Source organism: Falco biarmicus, chromosome 5, assembly GCF_023638135.1.
Source record: "Falco biarmicus isolate bFalBia1 chromosome 5, bFalBia1.pri, whole genome shotgun sequence".
NCBI lineage: Eukaryota > Metazoa > Chordata > Aves > Falconiformes > Falconidae > Falco > Falco biarmicus.
Window position 1 is genome coordinate 60,179,773 of NC_079292.1, and position 15,634 is coordinate 60,195,406.

Below are 15,634 nucleotides of genomic sequence, written 5' to 3' on the forward strand. Positions count from 1 at the left end.
AAAACTCAGTGACATGACACTTCTATGACACCAGTACAATTGAAATCAAAGTTAGAGACCCAGAATGTCAGAGCTGGCATTTGTGGAGCTGCTCAAGCAGATGTTTGCCTGGAAAGTTGCTTTTCCATGGACGGCAGATGCTACCATTGCAGAAAACAAGGGTGATTATCCCAGAGATCTTCTACAGACTTTTCAGGTCTCCTGGGTCTTCTGTATAAAGAAAGAAAGTACTCCCAGAGCTTGATGTGTGCTCAAGGTTCCTTGGAGGTTTCCCTGTCTAACTCCTCATTCAGTTTTTCATGAGTCTGAACAACATAGCCTGTATGCAGTGTTGTTGAGGAAGGATTTGGAAAGGCTTCTGTGAGGAAGAATCTCATCCTCTCCTGTACAAGCACTGAGTCAAGAATGAGGACTACAGTATGAGGGAGGACGGGGCAGGAGTGTATTTTCATGTTCGGGTTATGTTTTTGGTTTGTTTTCCTAGGAGGACATCGATCTCTGGAAACTGGAAGGCAAACACAGGTTCCGCGATGCTAGAACAGATTGCAATGACAGAGAGGTAAGGAAGAGGGTTTCAAGACAGCATTTGATATTCTTGGGTGAGAAGGGAGGAATTGTATTTCAGACTTTGGTTAATTGAGAGAACTGGTAATTGAGGTCTCCTGGGAGGGTGGATAAAGGAGTTTAAAAGACTAAGTGTTTCCTTAAAAATATACTAAGGGCACAAACACAAACTGTCCTATTTTGGAGAAGAGACTGGAAGTACAGCTAGAGGCCAGCATCGCTAAATCATTAGATCTTTAGTGAATGTAGCCACAGGAAACAAGGCCATATTGCTAAGGTCAAGCACACCAGCACAAATATGTAGGGATAAAATCAGAAAGGTACAGCACAAAACAAGAAGTAAGTTACTGTAAGTACATTAATAATGAGAGGCAGACACAGAAAAGTGTTCTTCTGCTCAACAGAGGGAAAAATCTGTCAGCTGAAGTGTTAAAAGCTCTTTTTTTGCATTCGTCTCCCAAAAGTGGACACTGGTTTAGGTAAGGTCTTCTCACTGCTGAACTGAACAGAAGGAATAGCCTCATGTATATCTTAGACTAAAATTTGCGAATGGTCCTTCAATATATTCAAATCACTGTGATATCTGCTAATATTGCAACTCCATGACATTGTTGACTCATGGTGACATGCTTTGCTGTAATTCCCAAACCCTATTCTGCAGAACTGCTATCAAGTCACTTGTTGTCCATCCTATTTAAAGTAAATTATTTGTATAGAATGCATAACTATGTGTAGGCACTCATTCCTAGTGAATTTTTTCAGGTTACACCTCCAGTTTGTCAGGATCATGATTAATTCTGTCTCTGTCCAGGTTTGGGCACCACATTTGCCAAGAGATAGCAAGAAGGTGGAGAGAGCCCAAAGGACAATAAAAAGAATGCTTAGAGAAAACATAATCAGCCTATGAGAAAAGCATGCAATAATAGCTTATGTAGTTTTCCACCTTTTTCAGTTAGCAGACCACTGTATTTTTCTGGTAAAAGTGTAGACTTGTGCATAATGAATCTATGCCTGCAGTGCAGAGGTTCACTTTCCTCCATTAGATGTCACAGAGCTGGAAGAAGGTGTCCACAAGCTGAACACCGCTTCATCCTAAAGATGGAAAAACTTGAAGGGCACGAGCCCTTCAAATATGTGAAAGGCTGCTAATAGGCATTACTCATTCTTTATATCACTAGTACAATACTGTAAGAAATTATAAGCTTAAATTATAGTAGAAGAGGTTTGTTTGAATATTTCTAATATTTCCTAGCAGTAAGGATAGCATAGCGCAGAAATGGATTGCCTGGAGGAGGTGGGGAATGTCTGTACTCCTTCAGATCAGATTAAAGAAATGTCTCCTCTTTGGAGTACAAGAGTTGTGCAGGTGATCATCTAAGTCCCTTCTGCAGCCTTAGTCCTGTGAAACAGGGAAGGCAAGTGAAGCCCCAAATCAGATGCTGAATGTGACTCTGCAAGACCCTAACAGGACTGTAGGAACTGGACATTATTATACATTGAAGGACGAAGGGTAAACATTCCCTCATTGCAGTATTGTAGGACTAAAACCCAGATTCCTGTCAGCCTATCAAGATGCATTTTGAAGGTTAATTTTATAGATGTAGTACCAAATTCACCACTCTAGCCTTATCCAGCTGTGAATGCAACAAACTCTGAGGAAATCTGTGAGTCATTCAGTGCATGCAACAAGGCAGAAATGTGCTGGAATGCTCTGATGAGGTAGAAACAACCTGAAGTACCTACTGCACTGAAGAGTAGCCCAAAGAATTTACACGTTCAGGTAATAGTAGGCAAAATGGCAGTAAATCCTCTGCAAATGCTACCCCTGATGCATATGCATAAATACACACTCTTCTGTCCCATAGCACTGCTGTTACAACCCAGCAGCCCTGATGCCTCCCGGTGCTCACCTAGGGCCAGCAACATTGAAGACACATAGCTATCAGGGTCTCTGGCATGGGCAACAAATCTTGGAGCCTGGCTGCTGAACCCAGACACCTAGAGATGCCCCTCAGGAAGAGGGGTGGTTCCCACGATGATGCCCCTGGGTGTGGGGCCACGGTGGTGCACGAGCGGGGCTCCCGTGCCTGCTGCCTGGCTCACAGGGTCCATAGCTCTCCTCTTTATGCTGTGACTTCTCCTCAGGCACTGTCTTCTTCAGGGAAGCTGGGGTGAAGGTGCTTGGTGTCTTCATTAGGGATAAGGGCACCAGTAGTCATATAAGCCATATTCTTGCTTCTTCCCACAGACATTGTGTTTGCACAAGTTGGTCATTATATTGTCAGGCTATGGGGACTCTGGCTGCCTTCAAGGACATAAACTTGTTCTTTGGCCAGAACAGCTTTTTCCCAGTCCCTGTAGGGTCTGTGAAATGTCAGTGTTTTCATGAGGCTGTGGCCTTCCTTCCCCTCTCCGCATCTTGTCATAGCCCTGCTTACAGATCTGCTGTTCTGAAATTATTATTTTTATTGAAATGGTTGGGACTGCTCTGCAGCTGCACAGGAAATAAAACCAGGCCGCTTCATTCCCTCCTCATTTCCACAGCAGGGGATGTCGTCCCCCCATAATACGCCTCTTGTAATTCTCTCTGCTCCTCTGACACCAGGATAGCTCAGGGGGCACCAGCTCACGTTCCTGTCCTGTGATGGCTAGAGAAAAGGGCTGCAGTCTGTAGCTCTCCCTCTAACAAAACAGTCCCTGGTCCACATGATGGGACCGCCTGGCTAGGAGCAGCACCCCAGGGATAGAAGGGAGGCAGGAAACTGTAAAAGGATGAAATTGAAAGAGTAAATTGTAAAGTGCAGGAGTCCCTGGATTACAGATCAGGGAGGGGATGGCTACTCCTTGATCAATTCTGCACTGACTTTCCAATCCTATTCCAGCTGCATCAGGAGAAAGCTGCCTGTATAGTGGACGGCTTTCAGGTAAAGCCAATACAAATGGCTAAGAGGCCAACGCTACTGGGAGATTAAATGAGCTAAATATTTATAGCTTGGCTAAATGACAACCAACTGGAGATCTGATGTAAATACCAAGGAGCAAAAGAAACATTTTTAGGTGGCTTTGAGGGCAGGATTGAAAGAATCTGAAATGAAGGGAAACTTTAGGCAGGATTCTTTTTTTTAATCTATCGTCTGTGTAAGAGAGGGAGGCAATGACCCAGCAGAGCATATGAAGTATGCCCTGTGAAAAAAAGGGCTCCTGATTCTCTTTGTGCTATGGGCAGTAGGACGGGTGGCTGTATTTGGTGGACTACCCAATGACAGCTAATCCTAGGCCATGCTTCTGTGGTTTCTGCAGGTACAGACTCTGGGCAGATGCCTGCGCGGAAATGTTTGGAGGGCTTGACATCTGCGCTGTCAAAGCTGTCCACAGCAAAGACGGAAGAGACTATATCATTGAGGTGAGAGCATGGGGAACCTGAATGCAAGTCTCCTTTGGGAAGTGTATCTGCAAGCATACTCCCTTAGAGTTCGTGTGCACCAATGGGCTCACTTCCTTCTGTGTGCATGGTCCAGCAGTCACTGCTCCTTCGTGCCTACCTGCATCCTCCAAGCTGCGGCCCACTGATACGCAAGGAAGCGAAACTGGCACACATGCAGCCAGGTGTCAGGGCTGAAGTGCTTTCATCTCTCAATGTGGACTGTGAAAGGAAAAGGAGAGCCACAGACTGCTTGGTCACTCCAGCTTTCCAGCTGATAAATCCCCACAGTGCATAACCTTACCAGCACGGGACAGATGTGAAGCTGCCTTCTTACAGAGCACATAACACCCTGCAAGTGTTGCTGGCAGCATCCAAAGTTTGGTGTGTCTCAGTGCACCGGTGTGCCAGTACCATCCTTCCTAGGCTGAGCACTTGCAAAGCCAGTGCATCTCCCAAAGCTGGTAGTAGGGATCAATAGCATCATGAACAAACATGCTCATATTCAGCCCAACCTGAATTCAAGTGATGCTAACATATTAGTGATAGTAACCTCCCCCCATTACCCACACAGATGCCCAACAGATGATTAAGTCCATTAAAAATCTCAGTTTCTCCCTAAATGAGCCTGTTTTTCTCCAATCACTTTAAAGGGAAACTCAATATCATAAGTCCTAACTACACCTAATTTAAAAGAGTAAAATAAATGGTGAGAGTGTAGCAAGAAGGTCCGTAAGTAGCAGGCATAATTTATTTTAAAAAACAGGTGTATTTTCTAAAATCTTTTGCCCAGACAGCATTCACTACAATAACAGACCAGCAAAACAAAACACCACAGAGTTACTTTGGGCAATGTGGACTACAAACTTTTGTGTTCAGAGCTGGACAGACTGTGGCTCTGAGAGCTAAAATTCAATGTACTTCTTGCCAGGCCAGGAGGCAGACGTGGGAGAGGGGTAAATAGCACGCTCAGGTCACCCTAACAGGGCAGAGAAGGAAAAGCTGGCCAGAAAATCAAAGTGGAAACTTAAGAGACTCTCCGGGGGAGAAAATCTGGCGCATAAGCAAGTGCCTCTGTCACTGTGTGACTCAAGGAGGCACAGCATCTGACCTGCTGTAAACTCCACCAACACAGGCCAGCCGCGGAAGATGAGCAGAGCCAGCCTATGGCTTCATGCAGGGGTGCTGACACACTGGAAAGCTATGTGTGGGAGAGCAGTCCCACCCGCTGAGGGTTGGGTTGCTGATGAGAACCACATGAGCCCTCCAGCGACTGCGCATTCCTGCATTATGTGTCTGCTCTCCGGGGAGCAGTGACCTGTCAAAGGCCATGTGATATAAGCGTGCTGCCAGCAAGCAAACACTGGTGAGCCTCCGTCTTTCCTGAAGGGATGGGGCCACGGCTGATGGGTCTGTTCCTGTATGTAATTCATCAGCACCTAGAGGAGCATCCCCCAGAGCAGACCGTCTCCCTGCCACACACTTTTATATCTATGCACACGTACCTGAGAAAGGAAAAGCAAGTAAGCAGTCTTGCTAGAGACGACCGTAAGGACATTTGGACTATGTCCATACATGGTCAAACATGAGATGTGGTTTTCATATCCCTGCATCTATTCCTGCACATAAGCCTATGTACGTGCACACATGGCCAATTCTGTGCTCAAGGATTATATGCCTCTGTCTGGGTATACCTCTGGGTTTTCACATCTGCCCCCATGTGTGACTGGCTGGATGAAAAGCACATCTGTACACTAACAGCCATCATCAGCTTGCACACAGAGAGAAATGCACGCTAAGACTCCTGTGTCTGAGACCAAGGTAAAAAGAAATTGATCTAATATGACACAAATCAGGAGAAACACAACAGCTTCAGATGGATCATGCTGAACTATCCCAGTGGAGAACCTGATTGAGCTGGCCTGACATACCAACAGCTAGCCAGGCATTCAGATGCCAGGCTGATGGACATTGTTGGGAAAGGAGTAGAGTAGTGCCATACAAAGAGCAGAACAAAGCCAAACAGGCACCTTTTCTACTTTATGCAGATCTGAGGGAGACGCTGACAAGTAATTAATTGCCTCCAGCCTACTTCCTGGGGTACTTTTCTTGGTCTGAAACTGATCCTTTATTTTGCTTTTTTCTTTTGATAGTGGGAGATAAAAGTTATTTGACAGTGTGACAGTTGTGTTTTTCTTGGTGAGAAGGAACAGTGTGCTGTGACATTTTACAAGAAAGCACACCTAAATGAGCTGAACAAATACGGAATTTGCACAATGCAGTCGCAGGCAGTAATTACTTTTCACAGTGCAAAGCAGTTCTCTAGGAAAGATTCGTAGAGGTAGTGATGGGCAGTTCTGTGAACCGAGATTTATTACAGTGGTTTGTTGCAAACAGAATCAGATAAAGACAGATGAGTTATCAACACAGCATAAGCGTAATCTTGCACCCGTATTTGTTGTTACTTGAACTTCACCTTCTTTTGTTTCCCCATGGCAAACAGCAGAATCTAGTACGTTTCTGCCCATCAAAGCACTAGCACATTATGCACCGTTTTCAAGGCTCATATTGAAAACTTGGAAGAAATCAGTAGACTTCTTCAAAGTTTCATTCTATTAAAGCAGCTGTGAAATTAATGGTAAATGCTGGTACTTCTTTTTCCTCTGCTTTAAAGAACTTTGCCACTTTAAGGGAATATTCAGCATGAACAGGCAGCAGTTCATCACTGGATCAGAAGGCCAGCTCCCCAAAACAGTGCAAGTTCAGTACCACTGTTAGCAGCCAGATTCTCAAAAGAGCTCAGCAGCATGTATGGTTTAATAATCTCCTCCCTCCCTTTTTTTGTTGATCTAACCCTTTTCCACATCTCTGCTATGCTGACAGATATGGAGTGAGTAGAGGGCAAGTAAAATGATCCATGTGATTTATTCTTCCTCCTGTATCAGCTAAGCCCTACCTGCCATACAGATAAGCTGTGTTACTAGACATGCTCCTCGCTGCCCTGCAAGAAGGCCTGCCCATCCCTTCAGCACCGCTGTATCATTTCTTTTGATACGTCTAATCATCTGTTTGTTTCCTTCCTTCCTTCCCTGAAAGTCACCTAACACTCTTGCTTATGCACATCAGAGCGTAGAATAACAAGTCCAGCTTTCAGGCCTCAGTGCCAGATAGGCACAAGGGAAGGACCAGGATGGGGTTTTCCTGAGTCTCTTCTCTGCCCCGACACTTTCCGCTCTCCCCCTCCTAAACCTTATCATGCAACAGCAGCTGCATCAGCAGCAGCCACTGACCTTGGGCAGCTACAAAGGCTGGATCCATATGTGCCGACATCTTCTTGTCTTACCCAGCTGTTCTGTGATCTCCCCAGGAACGGGTGAGTGCAACCCACCTGTGATTCACATACTCCTCTCAGCCATTTGATTTATTTCACCATTAGCATTCATATCTGCAAAGTTCCAGAGCAATTCCCCTTTCCCCAGAGGACAGACAAGGTGACATCTCATGCTCCTTTTCAGTTCAGCGGCAACCAGCTGTGTCATTTTGCCCACAGAAATCACAGCTATTACCAAAGGCCTTCCCTTATGCGTGTGATTGTTCATTCCCATATCTGCAAACCTCCCACCGCTCCCGTTCCCCTGCCAGACCCTACACAGCAGGACTGGAGATACCCTCACCCCTGGTGCACCCTCACTGGTTCAGGTGGGACCTGCTCCAGGGTTCATTCCCTCCGGTGCCTCTGTTTTAGAGTATTTTCCCCTTCCTCTCCAGCCGTGCTGCCACAGAAATAGGGGAAATCAGTCCTCAAGATGAGGAAACGAGGAGTTTGGGGTGTTTGAGTAGAGCGGTACCCCAGCTGCTGGCAGGGAGGGCGAGGGAGCCAGGCGCCAGGCCAGCCTGGCGGCAGGGTAACGGCATCATCTAGCGGTCGGCCTCGCACGGTGCCTCGCAGGGAGCGGGGAGAGCTCTCTCCTCCTGTGTGGAGTTGCCAAATGAAACGGGAATGCTGCTGAGGTGGGAGCGGAGGAGGGGGAGACCCGCGCAGGAACCTGCTGGAGGGCCCCCAGGAGCCCCTGGCTGGGGACACACGGACGGGAGCCGGCCGTTCCCTGACATCGCTGGGAAACATCTCCTTTCCCCACCTCATTTTTCAGTGGAGAAAGCGAAGTGGCCAGCGGAATGAAAAGCCACGTAGCGTATTAACTGAGCAGGTCCATCTAATTTTTAATTCTCTGACCCCCTCCTTTCTCCCCCTGGATCATGTTGGCCATGGAGATAAACATCAACTCACTCTTCCTGCAACCCCCAGTTAGAGCTTCCCAGGCAGCTTCTCCAGTGATCTTAGAGACACCACCTATAGAAATTAATCCAAATTAATATTCAGCAAGAAAAGACCACAATACAAACTCAGTGAACTCACCTCACTGACCTCCCCTGCTTTAAATAATAATAATAAAAAAAAAAAAAAAGAAGGGTGCAAAACTTTCCATTTCACTCCAAGAGTGGCCTCTTGCAGCCTTGCCAGGGTGGAGTGCACTTCTGATCGTTATCTGAGCATGAGTCAATGCCTTTCTTGAGCAATGCAACCTTTAACTCTGCATTTCCAGGGTTTTTAATGTTTGGTTTAAAAATAAAAGCAAAAGAAAATAAACTCTTTCAACCCTGATATTTTCGTACAATTAAATTTACTCCAGCTGAATCTGAACTTCATCGTAGTGCAGTTCTTCCTGTGGGATTTAGCTAATGTTTGCAAAGCACTTGATTTATGATGAACTGTTGAAAATTATGTTTAAGGCTGCTATACAGCTGAGGGTCTGCTGTGGTTTTGTTATTATTGTTGCTGTCAGACCACTTCTTACCTCAAAGACCCTCTGACTGTTCTCCTTCCCCCATACCCACGGTCTTGCTTCCCAGCTTTCCCCAGCACGGTTGTGGTACTTGCTTGGGAAGCAGTCGTATAGCAACAATATCAAGAAGACAAGCAGAGAGTAGGTTTACTTTCCTGCATTGGGTGCTGTTGTTTCGGTGACATCCTATTCATTACACATCCGCAGTGTTTATTTCATCTCTCAGGGTGCAGTGCTTTGTGTGGATTAATCCCAAATGTTTCCTGGTTTCCTCTAGTCCCTGTTGCTCTCACCTCCTCAGGCTTCGGCATATGTTGTTTCTCTTCTCCTGTGGCTCTTTCTGCCGCAATGTCACCCCCAAATACTGTGGGACAAAGCTAGGGAGACCTCATCCATCAGCAGCATCTCCTTAGGACACGTGAAGAAGAAAGTTTGTGTTTAGTTGATTTAGGAAGCCTCCAGCCACCAGAAGGCTTGGCTTGGCTTCCAAGATGTGAAGGGAAGAAAAATGGGGAGTGGGGGGAAGTACATCCTATTTCCAAAAAAAAAAAAGCAAAATCCCACGCCTCGGAATGTCAAGCGTGTTTCAGCATGGAAGGGAGTGGTAACTGTAGGTGCTGGCAAGGATGTGGAGACACAAAACAGGCTAATGTGAGAGGTGAGTTGAAACAAGCATCTGCCACCAGGAAACCTCCTTATTATCTGTTGTTTTTCCCTCCTGTGGCAGGTGATGGACAGCTCGATGCCCCTGATCGGGGAGCATGTGGAAGAGGACAGACAGCTTATAGCCGATCTGGTTGTTTCCAAAATGACTCAGCTTGTCATCACTTCTGGATCTACACTGTCACCGCTGAGGCCTTGGGTATGAGCAAAGAGAGACCTTATGGCCAAGTTGTTTTCCTGAACTTTTCTCTCTGTCTCTCCTCCCTGTGGGTCAGACATCTCGAAGAGTTGAACAGTCCCATATGAGAGTGTGTTGGATAGACTGAGTCCTACTCTTCCAAAGAAGTCTCTCATAGACTCTTTGAAGTGGGTGCTCTAGGAAACACCTCTCTCCCTTCCTCTCCCCCCATTTAACTGTGACATCACACCAGTAGTGTGGTCCATGCATTTAGACATTCTGGCTTGCCAAATTCATAGATTCATATGGAAGACAACCACTTTTAAAGGTTCTTGCAATACCCAACTTAATTTCTAACACCATCCCTCAGGATAGGTTTCATTCCAGTTTTTGCATCTCTGATGAAAATCTGTGCTTCCCAGAACAGAAAACGGGAATCTCCACCAAGAGTTGTTCCATTCCTTATTGGAACCCTTCCTCTGTGGAGATGCCCTTCACTCCCTTCATCAGGAGGAGGCTTGACTAATGCTGAATTTGTATAAGAACCTGTCACTTTTGCATTTAAACTGATCCCTTAGTGCTTCTTGTGAACAGTGAGGATCAAATGCATCTAATCTTAGTGCCACATTTCCCAGTAGCAGTCCTGTATAAATGAAACACAGCTGAACATCAACTGTGTCTCCAGGTGCATGTGCTACACCTCTTTCAGTGTCTGTCAGGGACCCAAGCAAGAAGGTTTGAGGATAAAAAATCTGTACAAAAGAAAGGACAGGAGAGTAAACAGGCTGAGGGATAATACTGACTGCAACATACTGGAACAGTTGTTGAACATAACCACTTTATGGTTTCTACTTTTGTCATATGACAGCTCACTCCTGCGAAACCAGGTCTCCGGCATGAAGGTATTCAGGGTAACTCCAAACCAAGTTTTAGCTAGAGTAAGGGGGTAAACATTTAAGAGATACTAAAAATGCTTAGAGGCAGGAAAAGTGATACAGAAGGGATAGAATTTACCCTGGCCAGAGTGGAAACAACAATTGCCATCTGAAATAGCCAAGATATAGAGTATATAAGCTAAAAGCAAAGGGGAAGCCAACAGAAACAGGGAAGTTGGGCAGACACATCTGTTTTCTATGTCTGTAATATACTGGTACAGAATAGGATTGGATTACAACAGATCAAAAATAGGACCAAAGTAAGAACAAAGCAAATGGTCTTGAAGGGATAGGACGTCAAATAAGAAAAGGCTCTTCATCAAGAATACAGCCTACAGATATCTGTATACAAAATCAAGGAAATTAAAACCACAAACATGTTAACTAGAGTGTTTTGCTATAGAGAAGGACCTTGGTACAATGAACATTGCAGAAACTGCACAAGCTACAACCACTAATATAATGCTGTAACACATAGCTACAAATGTGCAGAGAGAAGTAGTTACACGTGGGGCTGGTGAAACACGGAACTAGAGCTACAGGTGAAGACTTCCATGGAACGAAGGAAAATAACAATTCTGAATTCAAGGATAGCAGTACTGAATACATAGAAATATGAACCCTTGGATATCCTATGCGTATGCATAGGATATCTGTACATATTCCTGGATCTGTCTATACTTGTCTCTGGATCAAGAAGAACTAAGAAATTATGAAACTGAGTGCACTGCACTGACAGAGATGGAAGAAGAAACCAGTCATAATAATGTGAGACTACAGCTATCAAGAAGCAAGTCAAATAGCACAGTGGGACAGCAATTCAGAGAGAGTTCTCCACCTCTGTAGGCATCTGTTTTCTGGAGCTGCAAAATCCAAGTGCAATAGGAAACAACACCTTGACCTAGCCTTAAGAAACACCCAGGTACAAATTCAGAAAATTTGTATCATAAAATCATAGAATCATTTACTATGTACAATTAGGTATGATGTCCAAGGGACAAATGTGATATCAAAAAGTAACAGTATGACAAAAGCAGTTAGAAAATAAAATTAATCAACTGCCTAGCATTGAAACTAAAACTGTATGGGCATTATTTGAGAGACTATTGTTTTCCAGGTTATGTGTATATACATTTTTTTTTTCTTTCTGATCTGCCTCTGAACCAGGAATGCAGGAATAAGCTTCTAGAGCTAAGTGGCAAAGTGATAGAGGACATTCAAGACAAACAGGGCGAAAAAAACCTTCTAATTTTGAAAATCTCACATTTAAGAAGGCCTTTATGCACCATCATGCAAGTTACGAAAGGAAACATAAAAAAGATAGAAATGTATTTTGAAGAGCGGATAGAGGGAAGAATGAAACAAATTCTTTGAGTTCATCGGAAGATGGAACCCTACCAAAGAATTGGTGGGCTTTATGGATCATCCAAGGTTAAGGGAAAAAAGGAAGACAACAGGGACAGTGATCTGGCTCTAGTAAATTTAATTGATGACAGTGTGGAACTTCTTAAACTAGATATAGTTCTTCCTGATCAGAAAGACAGGGCAGAGAACAAAAACATTGATTAAATCAGTGATGACTGATATTTTTAAAAATCATTAAGCCCCAAGACCCAGATGGCTATGTCCAATGAACTGAATTTAGGAAGTGACTAAACTGCCAAGAAAAAATGTACAATTTCATTAGAAACAGTTATTGCTCTAGAGGATTGGTGTACAACAAATACAAAATGTGTGTTTAAAGAGTTGTAGGAGCAATGCAGAAAAATGTAGCCAACTCACAGACCTTACAAATTATCTCAGACTATAATTTAAAGAATAATACAGAAGACTAATAAACCAACAGAACCACAGCTTAAAAGCATCTACCACTTCTTTTTTTTTTCAAAGAAAAACATCCCATTAATTTCCTTTTGATTATTTTCCCCTCATTTCTTCAAGGATTCTTTCATAAAGTGGTAGATAACAGGCAATCAGTCAAAGTAATGTAGCTAGACTGTCAAAAAGCCTTAGGCAAGGTATCAGACAAGAGCTATTCAAGAAAGCAAGCAGGGAGGGTCTAATAGGCAAAATTTCATTGTGAAGCAGAAGCTGGCCTCAGATAAAGACAGAGACATGAGAAATTGTAATTCTTGCAACAGTTAGCAGGGGGGACACTTAAGGGATACTAAGCCTGGTCACGTTGATAATTGGTTTGGTTATAAGCCTACGACAGGGCCCGATGGTAATGACAAACTTGTTTTCATGCCTGCCTACAACATGAAACCTGGTTTCATGGTTACAGCTGCGGTTCTCCCCTTGCCTCTCTGCCCCACTTCCATATCTTCCCCTCACTGTTTCCCTTCCAAAGGCAGAAGACGTTGGGCTGGCCCTCGCTGCTTCATCTCTGAGCCTCAAAATCATTTCTGAGAAGCCTTGGTTAGCTGTAGGCAAAGGCCGTAGAGGTGAATATGAGAACTGATTCCCTTTCTTTGGCTGGTCTTATCAGAATGTCTCACAGCATTAGGACAGTAAATTTCCATGAAGACCAAGGCAAGGTTTAGTGTCCCAAGCTATACAGGACTAGAAGCCAAGAATAGAAAATTTCGATTTCCCTTCCCATCCATTTTCTAGTTCCAGACAAATAGTGTAAAAGATGGGCTGGCAACCTTGTCACATTTATGTCAGTTGAAACTCATTTCAATGCTTCTGACTATGGAACATTTCTTCCCATTTCCAGAATCACTTAGCTCATTCTCTGACCTTTCAGGAGCCTTGAGGACGCTTTTATCATTGTGTTCTCCATGTAAATAGTCAGGCATGTACCAGCCTATCTGCCTCCAGCTTCCCCTGCTTTCATAAACAATTTTGTGCAATAGGCTTACTCAGACTTTTGTTAACTTTTGACCGGCCCTTTGTGCAACAATTCTGTGTTGCTTAATCTGTTTCTTAAAATATCTGTCAAAAAGAGTAAATAGCAAGAGAAAAGAAAGTGCAGATAGCACCAACTTATGTGCCTTAGTCAGGACCAAGGATGGCAGTGAAGAACATCTGGCAGAGCTACGTATGTTAAGTCACCACAACAGCAAATGAAACTCCTATAGAAGATTGAAAGGTAGGCTAAGCTGGGGGTGGAGAGAGAGAGAACATAAATAATCTGTAGACCTTGCAAGTGGCACTAGCCATTACCCTTGAGAAAGACTTGGTCGCATACAGGCTAATGAAAACCATTGCTCAGCCTATGGCTGTGTTGACAAGGGAGACGCAGGAAATTAGGATGCAGGAGAAATGAGCTGGTGATGTATACCAAGACCCCAAATACTGCCTCATCTGGAATAATGTAAGCAGACCTACTTCTGGCATCTGCAGAAGGAATCACAAAGCTGGGAAAGAGAAGTGGGTGATGAAAACAATTAGGGCCTGGAAACATTCCCTTGGAGGGACTGAAGGGATTCAGTCTCTTGGCTTTAGAAAGGAGGTGAATGAGAGAGAGGGCAGTAAAGGTTTGCAAAATAATGAATGGCCTAGCAAGGGCAGGTTGTGAGAACTATTCTCAAAACTCAGAACAAAGCAATGGAATTTAGAAATGGGAAAGGCAATAAGGCTGAGAGCTGAACAAGCCTCAAAGGGTCTGGGTGTCAATATCAAAACAAAATACCTGGAACTGTTGCAAAGATTTTGTGGAGCAGATAATAAGCTTCATGTTTCAGTCTTGAAGCCGGCCCTTGCTTATTAGCAATCAAGAGGAGACCCCTTAGGGTAAAGAGATGATTACTCCATAGATGTTTCCATGTTCATCCCTCCTTCCTTTGGAACATCTGGTGCTGGCAACTGTCCAAAATGGGAGATGGGACTAAGAGACCCCCTCAGGCCTAATAAACTTGGTAATTCCTGATTGCCTAAAAAACATTCTAAACTGTAATTTCATTGTTATTCCCTGTGAGCAAACAACTTCTGCGCTTTTTATTACTCAGCTCTCCATTTCAGTCCCATGAGATTTTACCAGCCAGATGCTGCGTATGTGTGTGTGTGTGTACGCGCATGTGTGTATTTAAGGAACACTTCATGACTCTGCAGTTCCTGTATTACCTCAGGGCTTCTCTTTGGGGACTCTGTATTAACTGCAATGGCCTTTTTCCTCCAGCCTCCACAAGTTCAGCCCGCACCAATGAAATCTCAGACCGGACCTCAGCTTGGACAACTGTCCCAACCACGGCCTCCTCCCCAAGGTACAGTTCTTTGGGTCCCATGACAGTGTGGACTATGAGACCTATAAGTTTACTTTCCAAATAAAAGCTTTCAGGATACATATTTCACTCGTCATTCCATTTCACTGACAAGCAGGCAGCAAAATCAGTGTGCTGTTAAAGCATCTGCTGTCATATTCCGCAGCAGCTCAGAAAGTGGGATGAAAATTTGTTGCAGATCCAGTTGATATTGCTGGTAGGTCTTGGCTCAGCAAGACAAGGCCGCTTGAACTGGCACTGGAGCCAGACTCTGGGCACAGAGTATACTTACGTTTGCACAAAGCTGTAGTAGCTACAAGAGTTAAGAAGTGACAGGAAGATGCTAGTGCTGTCACACCTGGAACAGACACCGAGGTGGTGATGCAAGGGTGCTTGATCCATCTGTCCAGGTGTTCCTCTGTCAGCAAGAGCACACCCCCAGCTCCTCCTGACAGCAGAAGCAGGTTTGACTCAAGTGGCTTGGTCAGAACAACAGGTTTGGTTTATTGCCCTGATTTATGCTGAGGTGATGAAGCACAGGGCTGCCCCATGGGTACCCAGACCACACCAACTACTCCGTTCACATAACAGATTAGACCCTCTTTTTTGCTACCCTTGTCCCTTTCCTTTCTCCCTCCAATCTCCTACAAAATTAACACCCACCTCAAATTTTCTCTTCCTCATCAGCCACAGGTTTGCCGTATCCAAAATTTAGTATTTCTGATACCAAATACATCTATGTTATCTTGGCATTACATGGCATTACGATAGGAATTGTTGGCCTTGCAGGATACTACTCCCCATCCGTCTCCAGTACTCCCCTT

The 15,634-nt window shown here is 44.5% G+C and overlaps 1 protein-coding gene across 2 annotated transcripts in view; it reads left to right on the forward strand.

Annotated features, from left to right (window-relative positions):
• SYN3 (synapsin III) overlaps positions 1–15,634 on the forward strand; it is a 201,146-nt gene that overhangs the window by 182,553 nt on the left and 2,959 nt on the right. For both annotated transcript variants that reach the window (XM_056341791.1, XM_056341792.1), the window contains exons 10-13: positions 485–559; positions 3,865–3,967; positions 9,557–9,691; positions 14,729–14,813. In XM_056341791.1, coding sequence (XP_056197766.1) covers positions 485–559; positions 3,865–3,967; positions 9,557–9,691; positions 14,729–14,813 — 398 coding nt within the window. The remainder of the gene's footprint in view (positions 1–484; positions 560–3,864; positions 3,968–9,556; positions 9,692–14,728; positions 14,814–15,634) is intronic.